We start from the raw sequence: 13,628 nt of genomic DNA on the forward strand, positions 1-13,628 counted from the left end.
CTGTTTTGTTCACTGTTTTACCTCCAGTGCTTGGCAGAGTGCCTGACCCAGTAGGTGTTCAATAGCCATTTACCGCATGAGAATGAATGACTGTTGAATTTAGTCCCATTTGACAAACATTTATTCAACACCTACTGTGAAACTGAACTCTGGTTACATAGTGTGAGCTCTTCAAGGGTAGGACCCCTGTGTGATCTCTGTCTCAGTGTCATACACAGATTCTGTTTGGCACAGGGCAGGTGTTCAAATCATATTAATTCCCTTCCCTCTCCTGGCCTAGGAGGTTTCCTTAAGACCCAGTGAATTCTTAAATAGGCTGGGCCTGAACACATCACTGTGGCTGGCAAGAAAAGGGTAACTGAAGCTGTAGGGGTAGGAAGGCTCAGAAGCAGGAAGTGGTGCCCACAGTATTTGTCCCAAAGCAAGCCATGGAGCTCTAGGAGGCCAGCGGGCCATCTGAGTCCTCAAAGCGAGTAAAGAACTGAGTGGCAATAAGAGACCATTCCCACAGATCATTCTCAGAACCCTCTGCAGACTGCCCTGAACCCAAGGCAGCAGGTCTATGTGTAGGGTGGAGGCCAGCATGGGTAGAGTGGAAATAGGACTTGCAGCTGGATGAGGAGGGTAAGGTCTGGGCCTTATTTCCTGAGCACTGTCCAGATCCTGGAGATCCACCATTTCCGCTTCTCCCCTCAGTTCAGGAGAGCTCTTCAGCTCATGGCTGACCACAGTATGAAGGGGGCTTCTTCAATTCCTGTAGGGCCTCCCCTCCCCTCCCTTTTCTTCCTGCAGAGCTTCCCTCGAGCCATAAAAATAAAATAAAACACAAACACCCACAGTCCAGGAGGAGGGCGTCAGACAGATAATGGGCATTTTATATCTTTTTATGACACTCCCCATAGGCAGCTCAGCAATCACAGCGCAATAAAGGCAGGCACGCAGCTTGCATAGTTAAACAACTGCCGGGTAATTAGGCACAGCAAACACACCACTGGGGAGGCCTCATGGCTGTCCTGGGATCTGCCTACAGCCTTTACTCCTGCTTGCAGCCAAGTAGGTGCCAAGCCCAGGCCTAGCACCATAAAACCTGGTTGTGGTGCTGAGGTCAGACCACCGGCTACCGCCATATGCACACTTGGGTTCATGCCTGTGCACACTCACAAGCACACCTGCTCACACCCACACACAAGTATACTTCCTCAGCAGCTAGCCTGGACCTCATCTCCCCAGGAGGGCCTCTCTTCTTTTCTAAATAAGGCAGTCTATGGTCTCTCAAGGGCACTGCCTTAAGGCCCTTGACAAAGTGACATGAGCTTATCAAATTGCACAAGCAGGGGACACATGAGCACACGGGCATGCTTACATAGACTCTGTCTCTTGTAAATTCCAACTCAGTGCGGAGCTGAATTTGAAATAAATTATTTTTTTAAAATACACTTTACCCACACCATACACATATTCCTATCACTGTACTTACTACTACCTCTACTGTGCTTTCCCCCTCATCTGCCTTCACCCACCCATCTTCCATGCTAGAACAGGACCTCTGTAAGGGTGGAAAATAGACCTGATTCACTGGAGTCTAAATTCTCTAACACATAGGCTTCAGTGAGTGACTAGTGGCTGCATGTTAATTTAGATGTCCTGGCCCCGGCATAACACAGGTCACTTGCTACCTGAGGATTAGGTCCAGGCTAATCTAAGCCCAAACAGCAGAGAGAAGTCCTCACCAGCACTGAAGGAACTGCATTGTGAGTCCACACAATGCCCATTCCTTCTCTAGTGACCCAGCTAGTCAAAATGGAAATTTCAGGGAATGGATGGCTAATTAATGGCACAGAACAGGCAAAGCCCGGCTATAATCCCACTTGCAGACTGAGACAGACAAAGGTCCCATCTTTAGGAACCACTCAGATAAGCCCTGAAGAGTCAGCCAGGGAAAATGAAGGCACCCAACTCTAAATCACTCTTCCCCCAAGATAGCTGATAACAGATCAGCTGAGCTCACAGACAGAAACTGCGATGAGCTGGTAGTCCCATATGAATGTGAATACATGTCCAGCTACCTTTCCTGGCCTACCTTGCCATCACTCTGCATCTGCCAAGACAATCAACACAGAGAATCAAAGGCCAGAGGAAGGGCCTGGGCTGCAGCCTGCATTAAGAAATAGGGAAACAACAAGCTTCTCCTCACTCCATATTCTCACAATACCCTGCCTTCCCTGGACCCTCAACTTTTCCCAGTGGAATAGCATAGTAGTTTCAAGGCTAAAGATCAAAGTAGGTCAGGGTAAAAGAGGGAAATCTCTTACCTTCCTTGTGTCTGTTTCATTTTTTTGCTAGTAGCAAAAAGAGAAAACCTAGCCCAGCTGGCATGGCTCAGCGGTTGAGCATCAACCTATGATCCAGGAGATCAAGGTTCGATTCCTGGTCAGGGCACACGCTCAGGCTTGCGGGCTCAATCCCCAGCAGGGGGCGTGCAGGAGGCAGCCAATCAATGGCTCTCTCTCATCATTGATGTTTCTATCTCTCTCTCCCTCCCCCTTTCTCTCTCTGAAATAAAAATATATATATTAAAAAAAAACAACACTTAAGGTACCATGAATGATCTAAGAACAGCAAAGCTAGAAGAGTTTACTTCATCCAGCTCCCTTATTTGTTAGATGAGGAAATGGAGGCCTCAGAAGGGGCAAGAGACCCAACACGAGAGCCCATGTCTTGATCTAGCTTCAAGTGCAGTCCAGGGTTCTTTCTATTGCACCACATTGTCTTCTGGAGACAAGGGCCTCATCTGCCCACTTACAGGAGCCTGAGTTAAACCACAGATCCCATACCTACATCCTCACCCATATTCCCACATATGGGCATGTGCATACACCTAAATATACACAAACATCCCCACATGGAGTGATATACTTCTTTAAACATGTATAGACATGCACGTACACAGGGGCATATCCTCTTACACACAAAGACAGATCCCCATACAACAGGCATCACTCCCAAGAGACCAAGGAGGCCAATGCCTATCCCTCCCTAATCACTGACTTTCACTGATAAGGCTAGTAATAGCTGGTATATGTTTGCCCAGGCCTCCAGCTTAAACCAGGCCAGACAAGAGGAACTACCTTCAGGGGGTATCTGCAATGGGACAAGTGACAAGAAGAAAGCCATGGAAAGACAGAAACTGGATCTACACCCTGGTCATGTGGCTCTGGGCAAGCATCTTAATCTCTCCAAGTCTCTATTTCAGCACCCATAAAATAGGGACAACGGCCCCTTCCTTGCTGAGTAGCTGAGGATTAAGTGCAATAATGTGTGTAAAGCACCTAGCACAGAGGCTGGCACTAACTGGGGCTCAGTACGTTGGTGCTCTATTATTAATACCCATAGACCTGGTCAAACCTGCCTTTCTAGAGTGGTCTATGGGGCAATGTGGGAGATGAGAGGCAGGGCTGTGCCTCCTGCCTTCAAGGAAGTCTCCTTTCCCTTTCTCTCCTTTTATGCAACTCCTCTCAGTTTCCATGGTCCAGAGTAGCAGCAACAACAAAAAGAACAAAAAGAAAAAAACAAAAAAACCTGGGAGAAGATTTTTAAGGGTTCCTTTAGTTTTCTCAGACTTAATACTGAGCACTGATGAGTCCACTTCTCCCCTGCTGCCTCACCCCTCTCCCAAAGTGCCCTCAGCTCTTCCACAGCACCTACACCTCTACTAGCCTCCTGAGGTCCCCTCTGCTTGCCTATCTCTATGGATTCAGAGAAGAAGCAGATCTAGTCCCTTTCCTTGAATGGCTCGTGGTCCTGCACAGGGACAGATCAGGCCACACACAATAACCAGGAGGCATAGACCCTGGGCTACTGTAGGCCCTAGCACCTGGATGAGGTTTAGAGTATGGGCTCTATGGGCAGGATGCCTAGGTTTAAGTCTAGGCCTTAAACACACTGAGGAGAGCTCCCCTCTCTCCCCTGCTCCAGAGTGAGCTCAAAATTCACTTCCTCAAGGACACAAGAGAAAGACAGACGAGGCTCATAGTGGAACCAGGACAAAGAGGTTGCATCACTTGACAGGGTACAGACTCTGAGCAGCAGCCAGTAACAGGCAGGCAGACCATGAGGCGGGCCTTGCTGTTAAGACCTGACACTGAGGGCACTGCAAGCAACTCCAGGGTAGAGGTCGATTTGTAGCAGCTGCAGGGAACCTCACATAGGTAGAAAGAATCCCAGCTGCCTTGAGCTGATTCCCTCCCCTGCTCCTTCCCCCTTGTGACCACACTTACATGGGATGCAGAGCAAAGCAGGCCAGCTCAGCTCCCTGGCTGACGCTGTGCCAGGCTGCCCACCCACACACCAAGCCAGCACTTGGAGAGCTTACAAACATTACCTAATTGATTCCTCACACTGTAATTTGGCACATTTTGCCATAAGAATACTGAGGTCTTCTGGTGTAGCAGTCTTAGACTGCCCAGTCAATACTGCTATAAGGGATGGAGGTCTCTTTCCCTCCCTGCTTTCCTGGGTCCACTGACTCTCCCCTCACATGGACATGAACATGGCAGTTTTCTGGAGCTACTGCCTCATTCTTAGAAAGCAGTTTAGGCTGCCTCTACTCTAGACATTGGGCAGTGGTTCCTTACTGTGCTTGCTTGCTCTGCTTTTCCTCTGGTAATGGGCATACACATAGCTGGCCCACATAAGTAGCCTAAAAAACCTGAAAACTACTGTTTGTAGCTCCCCAATCCAGCAAGTTGTCTAACCCCTCGAGGCCTTTGTCCACTGCTCTCCCTGCCTGAAATGCCCTTTCCACCCTGTCTCCTGAAAACTTAATCTCTTTCAAGGCTCCACTCAAGTGTTTCCTTAATGAAACCTTTGTTGACTTTCTCTCCTACATGCCAGGTGAAAATGACTCCTCCTCCTTTGCACTGGAGGCAACAGAGCAAATAAATTCAGAACATAGTCTCTGCAGTCTACTGCCTAGGTGCACGTGCCTACTCCACCACTCATTGTCGAACCTTGTGAAAGGCATCTAATGTTTTGTACCTCAGTTTTCTCATCTGTTAGATGGCTAATAATTGTACTTAAACAGTTGTTTGAGGATTAAGCTAATTTATATAAAGCATTTAGAGCAATACCTGTTTATTATTATTATCTCTACTTTACAAATGAGGTAACCAAGGTTCTGAGAAGGAAAGTAAGTTGCCCAAGGTCATAACACAGGCAGGTGACAGAGCCAGCAACTGTTAGAAGGTGAATGTGACTGTATGCCACTGGACTGACGACATGCTGATGGCAGCTGGAATCAAGGACAATGAGATGATCAACTCTGTTCCTCAGAGTGAGCTGAGGATCAGTTAGTCTAAGGTTGGGATTAGGCTCCTCCTTCCTGGTGCTCCTTTCGATTCCGCCGGGGAGCCTCTTTTTCTAGCTCCTGCCCACAAAGGCTTGTATGGCTACCTTGAGCTTCTGTCTCCTTCACCCCTGTAGCCTAGATGAGATGACTAGGGGTGAAGAAGACAGTGTGAGGAACAAGGGAGGAACAGAAGAATAGTGTTACCATTTCAAGCCCAGGACAACGCTAGGAGTGGATATTGTTTTTCCTGTTTTACAGAGGAAAAGACTGAGGTTGAAAGAAGTGAAGTAACTTTTCTAAAACCCCATAGCTAGTAAGTCCAGAGTTAAGGTTCTAAATCAAGTCTACTGGACACCAGAGACTAAGTTCTGTGTGTGAGATATTAGTCATCTTTTATAGGTTCAGAGGGGTTAGGGAACTTGCTCCTGATCACACAGCTAGTTGGCAGTGATATTAGAAGTTTGAGCCAGGCTCGTCAGGCTCCAAAAGCTCTTTCTCTTGTACCAGTGCTTTCCAGCCTATGAGCCACATCCCCAAGGGCCAGTGTACACACCAAGTACCACCAAAAGACTAAGTGAAGGGTAAATCTCACATGTAGCCTTTATGTGAAATAACTGTCCAAAGGTCATTAGTAGCAACAGGAGGCACAATCCCTTCCAGGATTTGAGTCCCATGAATGTTAAGAACCAATGCAGTCTCCAGCAAAGAGGACTCAAGTCCTGAGCTATGGAACGAAGGAGTCAGGGAAGTGAGTTTCTGTATTTCCTATCCTGGCTTCCAACTCCATGCCTGTTCACCTGCCTAAGATACATGGTCTGGGGAAAAGAACACACTTACCTGGGTTCAAATCCGAGCTTTACCTCTTCCTGGCTATGTGACCTTAGGCGAGTTACTTAACTTCTCTATATCTATTTGTCTGAGAAATCTAGCAGGGGAATAAGCATCTGGACTCTGGAGCTTACAGTCAAGCCCCATACTCAGTATGGTCCAACTAATACATGTTGATCCCTAGTGTGTGTCAGGCCCAGTGCTGAGCACTGGAAATACAGAGATGGATGGTATGTAGACCTCAAGTGGCTCAGTCTTATAGAAAACATAAACATGTAAGCAGATAATCACAAGACCATGTGAGACACTTATTACAAAGTCCTGAAGTCATACAACGGAGGCGATTAACTACCAGAGGTGAGAGAACATCAGTGAAGGCTTCACAGAAGAGAGTTTTGAAGGATGAACAGGACTTTTTCTAACACACTAAAAGAAGAAAGGCAATGTAAGCAAAGGGAACAGAATAACCAAAGGGAAGTGAAACAATTACATATACTTGAAGAGCAGCAAAAACTTTTATATGGCTGGAATGTGAGAGGCACAGGAGATAAGATAGGGATGCTACAAAGAGCTAGCTCATCCAGGGCCTTGGGTATCTTGCTCAAGAGAAACGATGGGCCACAGCCTTCTATACCTATTCTCTTGGCTCTAGTGTTCTTCCTGTCAAAAAAAGCACACTGCAATCGCACCCTTTCCCAGGCCTTTGATTTAAGAGTTCCTCTCCTGGCCCTGACAGTAAGGCATTTCTGTCCCACAGATTATAACTCACTCTGGGCTATTATTCAGCTCCCCAGCCCTGGCCCTGCTGCAGTTAGTCCAAACATAATATCCTTCATGCATATATTATCTGTCTCCCTATTATCTGGAATCATTTCGGAATTAAATTTCAGTCCTGCAATATTGGCTTCAGGAGCGGCGCGCTTTATGGGCTAGTCAAAGGTTAGAATACCAATCAAAATAACAGTGCCGATGCAGCGAGACATTTTAATATTCCAAAACCCGGTAATTGTAAAAGGACATAATATTTTTTCCCTGATTACCCCAAAGGCAACACATGTTAACAAGGCAAGGGAAGGAGTGAAAGAAATTTCAGAGTTCAGACAGCTGTAAGACATATTTAAAAGAAAAGCCCAGGCAGGGCACTCCACCATGGGGGCAGGAAGATGAGAAGAAAGGAGACATTCTCTCTAGCTGCAACTGCCCCTGACTCCAAATACAGCACTGTTCCCTCTGCTACCTCTGGACTACATCCCAAGAGCTCATCCCCAAGGGCAGATGTTGTAGAGGGTGGGATAAAAAGAGAAAGAGCTCAGGATGTGGAGTTTTGAGGCCTGGGTTCTAGTTTCAGCTCTACAATTCAGTAGCCTCCAGCCCCCCTCCCAGGGCTTCAGCATCAAATCCAGCAGCAAGTTCGAGGCTGCATTCCCATTTGCCCTCTCTGTCACGTGCCTGTGCTCCCACCTCTCCCTCATTTATACCTGGTGCCTGTGTCTTGTCCTCTGTGCACATATTTCTTCCCAAAGACAGCTAGAGGCCCTTATCTTCCTGGCTTCAGAACTGGCTCCCACCAGGAGAGCAGCCTATAATTGCCTACTGCCCCACAGACAACACTCTGTACTTCAGATGATGCCAAAGACCTGGACCATAGCCCGTCTGGTTCCTACCACTGAGTGGTCCTCTCCCCTCCAAAATATAACAAAACAAACACCTTGAAGGGCCCCTGGATCTTCATGCCTCTCTTGGTTTTCATTTTTGTTTCATTCTTGTTTTTTCCAAATTAGCTTCTGAATAGCCCCAATTGAGAGGCTCTGCAGCCAGCACCATGCAGCCACAGTGCTATAAAGAGTCCCAGTCTCTGTCAGGCTACCTACCACCCATGCAGCTTTATCCCCACAACACCAAAAAGTGAACTGACAAACAGAATTTCAGATCCTTCCACTTCTGATGGCTTCCCAGCTAGCTTAGCTCACTCACTGGAGCCTCCAATCTGCATCATCCCGACCTGCTGACCTGCCTATGGCCCCCAGCAAAGAACTTCATTAAGGCCGAGAATTTATTCCTCCATAAGCCCTTAATTTATTACTGTGCTGATTGGGACTCTGAATGCTCCAAGGTCAGGAAAAGTCGTACTCAATTGTAGATACCAACCCTCCCTTCACCGGTTTCTCCTGCTGTCCATTCCCAGGGGAGGGGGAGGCAGAAATACTTCTTGGAGGGGCCCAAGAAGGTCTCTTCCTCCTTACTCTGTCACAGCTGGTTTCAGCCTCACCCCCTTCAGAGCACCCAGAAATTGCAGGAGGGTGTATAGCACAGATGGCAGAAGAAAAGTGGAGCAACAACTGTCACACCCTGCTACAAATGGGTCTGTTAAATTCTAGGTGACTCCCATTCCTACAACTTCTGAGCATGACTGGCTGAGCTCCACCTGCCAAGACTGAGACAGAATCCTAAGGCTGCATGCCTGCTTTTCCAGAAGCCTAGCTAAACAGGTCCAGGCATCAGAGAGAATTCAAGACCTTTTGCGAGTATATGTACACAAACCTGCATCTGCATGGCTTAGTCTGAATGGACATGAATTGTGTACATATATGTGCAGGCATGCATTTGTACACATATTTATACCTATGTGTCCAAGCATATGCAGTGAGTATATATATTATGTGTACATGTATATATCCTTCCTTAGGAAGGATAGTATTCACGTCCTTATAGAGGCCTCATCTGACCTATTCATTTCTTGACCTCTTATTTACAATGTTCTCCTCCACCCAACCTTAGCTACCCACTCCCATGGGCATACCTTGGAACTTGCCAACACCTATAACTGCCTCATCTCTGAAATCACTAATCCAGACATTCTACTGTCTAACCATAATCTATTATCCTTCCATCTGGCATGCTCAATTACACCCCATATAACTGCTCCTCATCTTACTAGGACCTATCTACTTTTTCCATCAGGCTTCTTGCTGTCCTCTCTTCCCTCAATATCCAGCTTAGATCCCATAGTCCATCTTGGTAACCACTGTCTTGACAATATCTTCAACTCCTTTGTTCCTTTCATCACACTTCATGGGAAAATCCCCACCCAGGATGAATCCAAATGTCTGTCTTCCGCATGCCCACAGCCAGGCAGCTGAGCTCTGCTAAATAAAAGTCATGCAATTGAACAGAGTAGTTCCACTATAAATTAATGTCATCAGCCTCAACTGAACCCTCAGCACTGCCTAAAATCCTACTATACTTCTTAAGTCATCTCACACGTCTATTTACTAAAACTATAGCAATCCCTTTCCACTTCCTGCAAACCTTCCCATCTCTCCCTATTAGTTACCAGCAAATAACTAATCATCTACTTCACAGAGAGAAAAAAAGCCATCATATAGGAACTACTTCAACTTGCCATCATCAAACTCACAAACCTACCTGCATCTATGCACACCCATCTTCTTCTTCCTCTTGAGGAGAGCCAATTTCAAGAACCTGGGCTTTCCATCCCACCTCCTTTCACCTTCTCAGAGACCTCTCTCACTCCTATATTTTCAACCTTTCCTTCTCTAATAGTGCCTACAAACAAGCACACATGTCTTCCATCTTAAACCACAAAATCTGCCTCAACCCACTTGTCCCACCACAGCTCTTGCCCTTTCTCCTTTGAAGCCTCTCCCTATGCTTAGTACCCTTCAATAGCTTCCCCTTACCCTAAAGACAAAGATCAAAGCCTAAAGTGTGGACTACAAGCTCCCACTTCCCCCTCCAGTTTCATCTCATGCCACTCTCCTCTCTTTCCCACATCCACTATGCTTCAGGCAGTCATTCATTCATTCAACAGATAATGATTAATGATGGGGACAGAAGAGTGAACTAAAGAAACAAAAATTCTCTGCTCTCACGGAACTTACATTCTAATTCCAGGAAGCAGCCAGGCTTCTCCTCACCTCAGGGCCTTGTCATATACTTAGCCAATTTCTGCTCATCCTTCAGATCTCAGCTTAGCCACCCTTCCTCAGGGGACCATTCTCCGACCCCATAGGTCAGGTCCCCTTATGAAACAATCCCATGACTCTGAACTTTTTAGTTTTGCAACACAATTAATACTCATCTTTTCTGTTTTATATTCCAGGGCCTAGTGCAGTACCTGAAACACAGAAGGCACTCAAGAATATCTGTTTATTGATGAAGATGTGTATGTTTATTTATATGCATGTGTATTTATACTCTAGGAATATGATTGTATAAACACATTTATGTCTATTTGCATATATTCTGCAGGTGACTATGTGAATATATGTGTATGTACGTATGGGTACCCATAAACACTTTTGGGTATGCCCACTTGCATGTATGCATTCACATGACTATACATGTGTATATCTGTGTGTGTGTGTATTCTTCCGGCTCTTCAGTGGCAACTTTGATCTGGAGGGAGCTGAGAGCAGGGCCCCAAGTCCTCTCTAAGCTGACAGTTCAATAAGAGTATAAGATCATTCAATGACACTCCAAATGTCAGCAAACATTGGCTTGCTCTACTCTGTTACAGGAGAAGTAGGTGGAGGCGGGAGATGTGGAAACCTGGTCATTGAAAAGCTGCTCTTCCCTGATGCAACCCACACTGTTTCTGGACAGGAGAGGGCAGGTGAAAGAAAACATTTAGCCTCTTCTCAGATTAGAGGCCTTAGGAAATTGGGATGGTGAATTCAGCCTCAGTCGCTTACTTACTAGGCAGGTCTAGGTGGCCAAGCAGGCCAGAACTCTCCCCATTTTTTTTTTAATGGGGCAAAGTTCTGTAGGGGAATTGAGGAGGAGAGGAGAAGGAAAGGAAGGAGGGACAAAATAAGATCAAGGACAGGAGAGGACCCTGTAGATAGCCAGAGTGTGGGTCATATATAAAGAAAGAAGGCATGGAGTAAGTAAGGCTTTTGCATAATACTCCCACAACCTTGGCAATGACCTTTCTGGCTTTGCTTTTATTGTTACTCTTTTTAAGGGAGCAGGTATCTTTGTGTAGCCTGCACTAAGTCATATGGTATAAAGGTCAGAAAGATCACCATGCCCCCTCCAAGGCCCTGCAGCCTTCCTAACTTGAATGGCTGCTGGCAAGGACTGAACCGAAGTCTGGAATTAAGACATCTCTCCTGCTGGGTCTTCAAACAAAGCTGCAACATAATGTGGCTGGAGGGCAGAAAAGAAGGGGTTAGATCTCTTGCTTTTCCTAGACCTGCTAAGTTTACCTCACAAGGCCAACTGGGAATAGAGTCCTCAGTTTCCCCTTGTGCCCATTTCCCCTCTATGGCTCAGCACAGTCTGGTAGAGAGCTAACCTGAACAGGCTCAGGACAGCCCACCTCCACCTCGAGCAGCACCAAGGTAGCCTTGAGTGGCAATGTTACCACAGGGGTCAACTGCTTTCCTGCCTTTCCGCCAAGGAACCTAGAGGCAGGGAGCTATCCAAATGCCAAAAGTCTAGTGAACTTCACAGAGCAATTGTTTATGGTCAGCGCCTGCCTCGCCTGGCTGGGCCTTCACACTGCATCTGCTGAGGCCAGCAAGCAGCTTCAGATGCACTCTGACAGCTGGCATGCTGTCTTCCAGCAGTGCAGGTCTAACCACGCCTGCACATGCAACCCTATCAAATCCTGCGTGAGAAGGCCTCTATGGAACCAGTTCTCAATGACCAGTCAGCCAGCCAGCAATCATTCACAGAACACATACTCTGTACCTAGCCCCAATCTGGCCACTGGGGCTAGGTACCAGTGAGGAACCAGATTCAGTCTCTGTGCTCCAGATAGACATGTCTACAAGGAAACACACACAGACTTTGTTTCAACACTCTAAGATCCAAAGTGTCAAGGAGCCTCAAGGCAAGAGACTGATTGCTAAGCTTCTGAGCAGAGGTGATACCTGAGCTGAATCTTTAAGAGGAAATATGCCGATGACTGGAAATATGAAGATGACTGGGGGTTACTTCAGAGAAGTAAGGTCGCAGGCCAAGGGCCCAAGGTAGCACAGAGCCTGGCTTCCTCAGCCAGATGGCAGGTAGTAAGTAGCTACTGTTTAGGTGCATGGGGGATAGGCAGAGAGGTGGGCAGGGGTCAAAGTACAAAGAAGCCAGAGTGCAGAGGACCTGCATACCGTGGGAAAGCAAAGGAGTTCACAACCGTTGCCATGAAGAATGAACGGCTGCCCTGAGACCTACAGAACAAAGTCCAAGGTCATTCTCTCCCACTGTTCCTTCCCATGCTCGCTTAGCTCCAGGCCCACACATACCAAATGCACACTGCTCCCCTTGCCTAGAAAGCCTCTCTTCCTCAGATCCATATCTCACCTTCCTTGAAATGCCCAGTTCAAGACTGAAATCGTTACAATCCCAGCCTGACCCTCCAATAACCTTTCTTCTCTGAGCCCCCTGGAAGCCACTACTCTGATCCCTGGTGTGGTCTCCCTTCTCCGAGCTTCCTGGGAGTGACTACTGACTGGTGGCATGGGGTTCCTGAGGATGCCCCAGGGCTGTTGCTCTTACATTACAAGGATTTATGGGGATGAGCCTCCCTAGTGGACTGGGCCTCCTGGAACAAGGATCCTACTAGAGCAGGGATCTGGGGAGTCTATTCCTACACCTCCTTTCTTCTGCTTACTTAAGAAGTACAGCATATGCTAGGAAAGGGCAGTTTTCTGAGTGATTCATTCTCTGCCAGGGCCCACTTTCCTAGCTACATGGGGTCCCTCCCAGCCCACAGCCTCAGCCCACTCCCCAGGTGCTTGGTGCTCGAAGGGAATTGGGCTGCAGTTTCTGTGGCCCTTCTCATTTGAGCAAGGCTCTGCTGTGGCTAGGCAGGACCAAAGCCAGCGTGAACCAACTCTACCTCCCAACCAGAGGAAGATACCAGGGCTAGTCAGCAGGGTCAGAAGCTACACTCATGATTGCATCAAAGGAAGAGACATTCCCAAAGACTCAGTTACCACCACATCTCTCCTAGAGGTAATACAGTTCAGCCCACAGATTCAGCTCTGAGCAAGAACCTGGAAAATCCCCTTAAATGGAATTTCTCTGCATATTAGGTGATACCAAATAGGGAAGTGTCATACTCCACTCAGCAGCCTGGTCCTTCCAGCAGCTCCCCACTCCCAGAAATAACCATAACCTTACAGTGCGCATTAGCTAGGGAAGAGGAAAGAGGGATGTTGAGAAAAGAAGAACAGAAAGAAAAGGAGAGATAACAACAACAAAAAGAACAGAAATGAGAAAAGAAAGCAAGGGAGGGGAGATCTGAGGCACAGGAAAACCAGACAAAGCACACAAGTGGGGCTCAGATACAGTACCTTTTTCAGATTAATCCACTGCTTGAAGTAATCTGCCACTGGCAAGCCCAAGTACTGGCACTGGCCGGGGAGCCTACAAGAAACGGAACAGAAAAGTTGGGGACACCCACGTCACAGGTATGGAGTCTTAAGCT

The 13,628-nt window shown here is 47.2% G+C and overlaps 1 protein-coding gene across 3 annotated transcripts in view; it reads right to left on the reverse strand.

Annotated features, from left to right (window-relative positions):
- The window catches only part of ERI3 (ERI1 exoribonuclease family member 3), a 118,717-nt gene that overhangs the window by 42,009 nt on the left and 63,080 nt on the right, over window positions 1-13,628 (reverse strand). For all 3 annotated transcript variants that reach the window (XM_016199237.2, XM_016199238.2, XM_016199239.2), the window contains one exon: window positions 13,495-13,567. In XM_016199237.2, coding sequence (XP_016054723.1) covers window positions 13,495-13,567 — 73 coding nt within the window. The remainder of the gene's footprint in view (window positions 1-13,494; window positions 13,568-13,628) is intronic.

The sequence above is a fragment of the Miniopterus natalensis genome, chromosome 9, assembly GCF_054644295.1.
Source record: "Miniopterus natalensis isolate mMinNat1 chromosome 9, mMinNat1.hap1, whole genome shotgun sequence".
NCBI lineage: Eukaryota > Metazoa > Chordata > Mammalia > Chiroptera > Miniopteridae > Miniopterus > Miniopterus natalensis.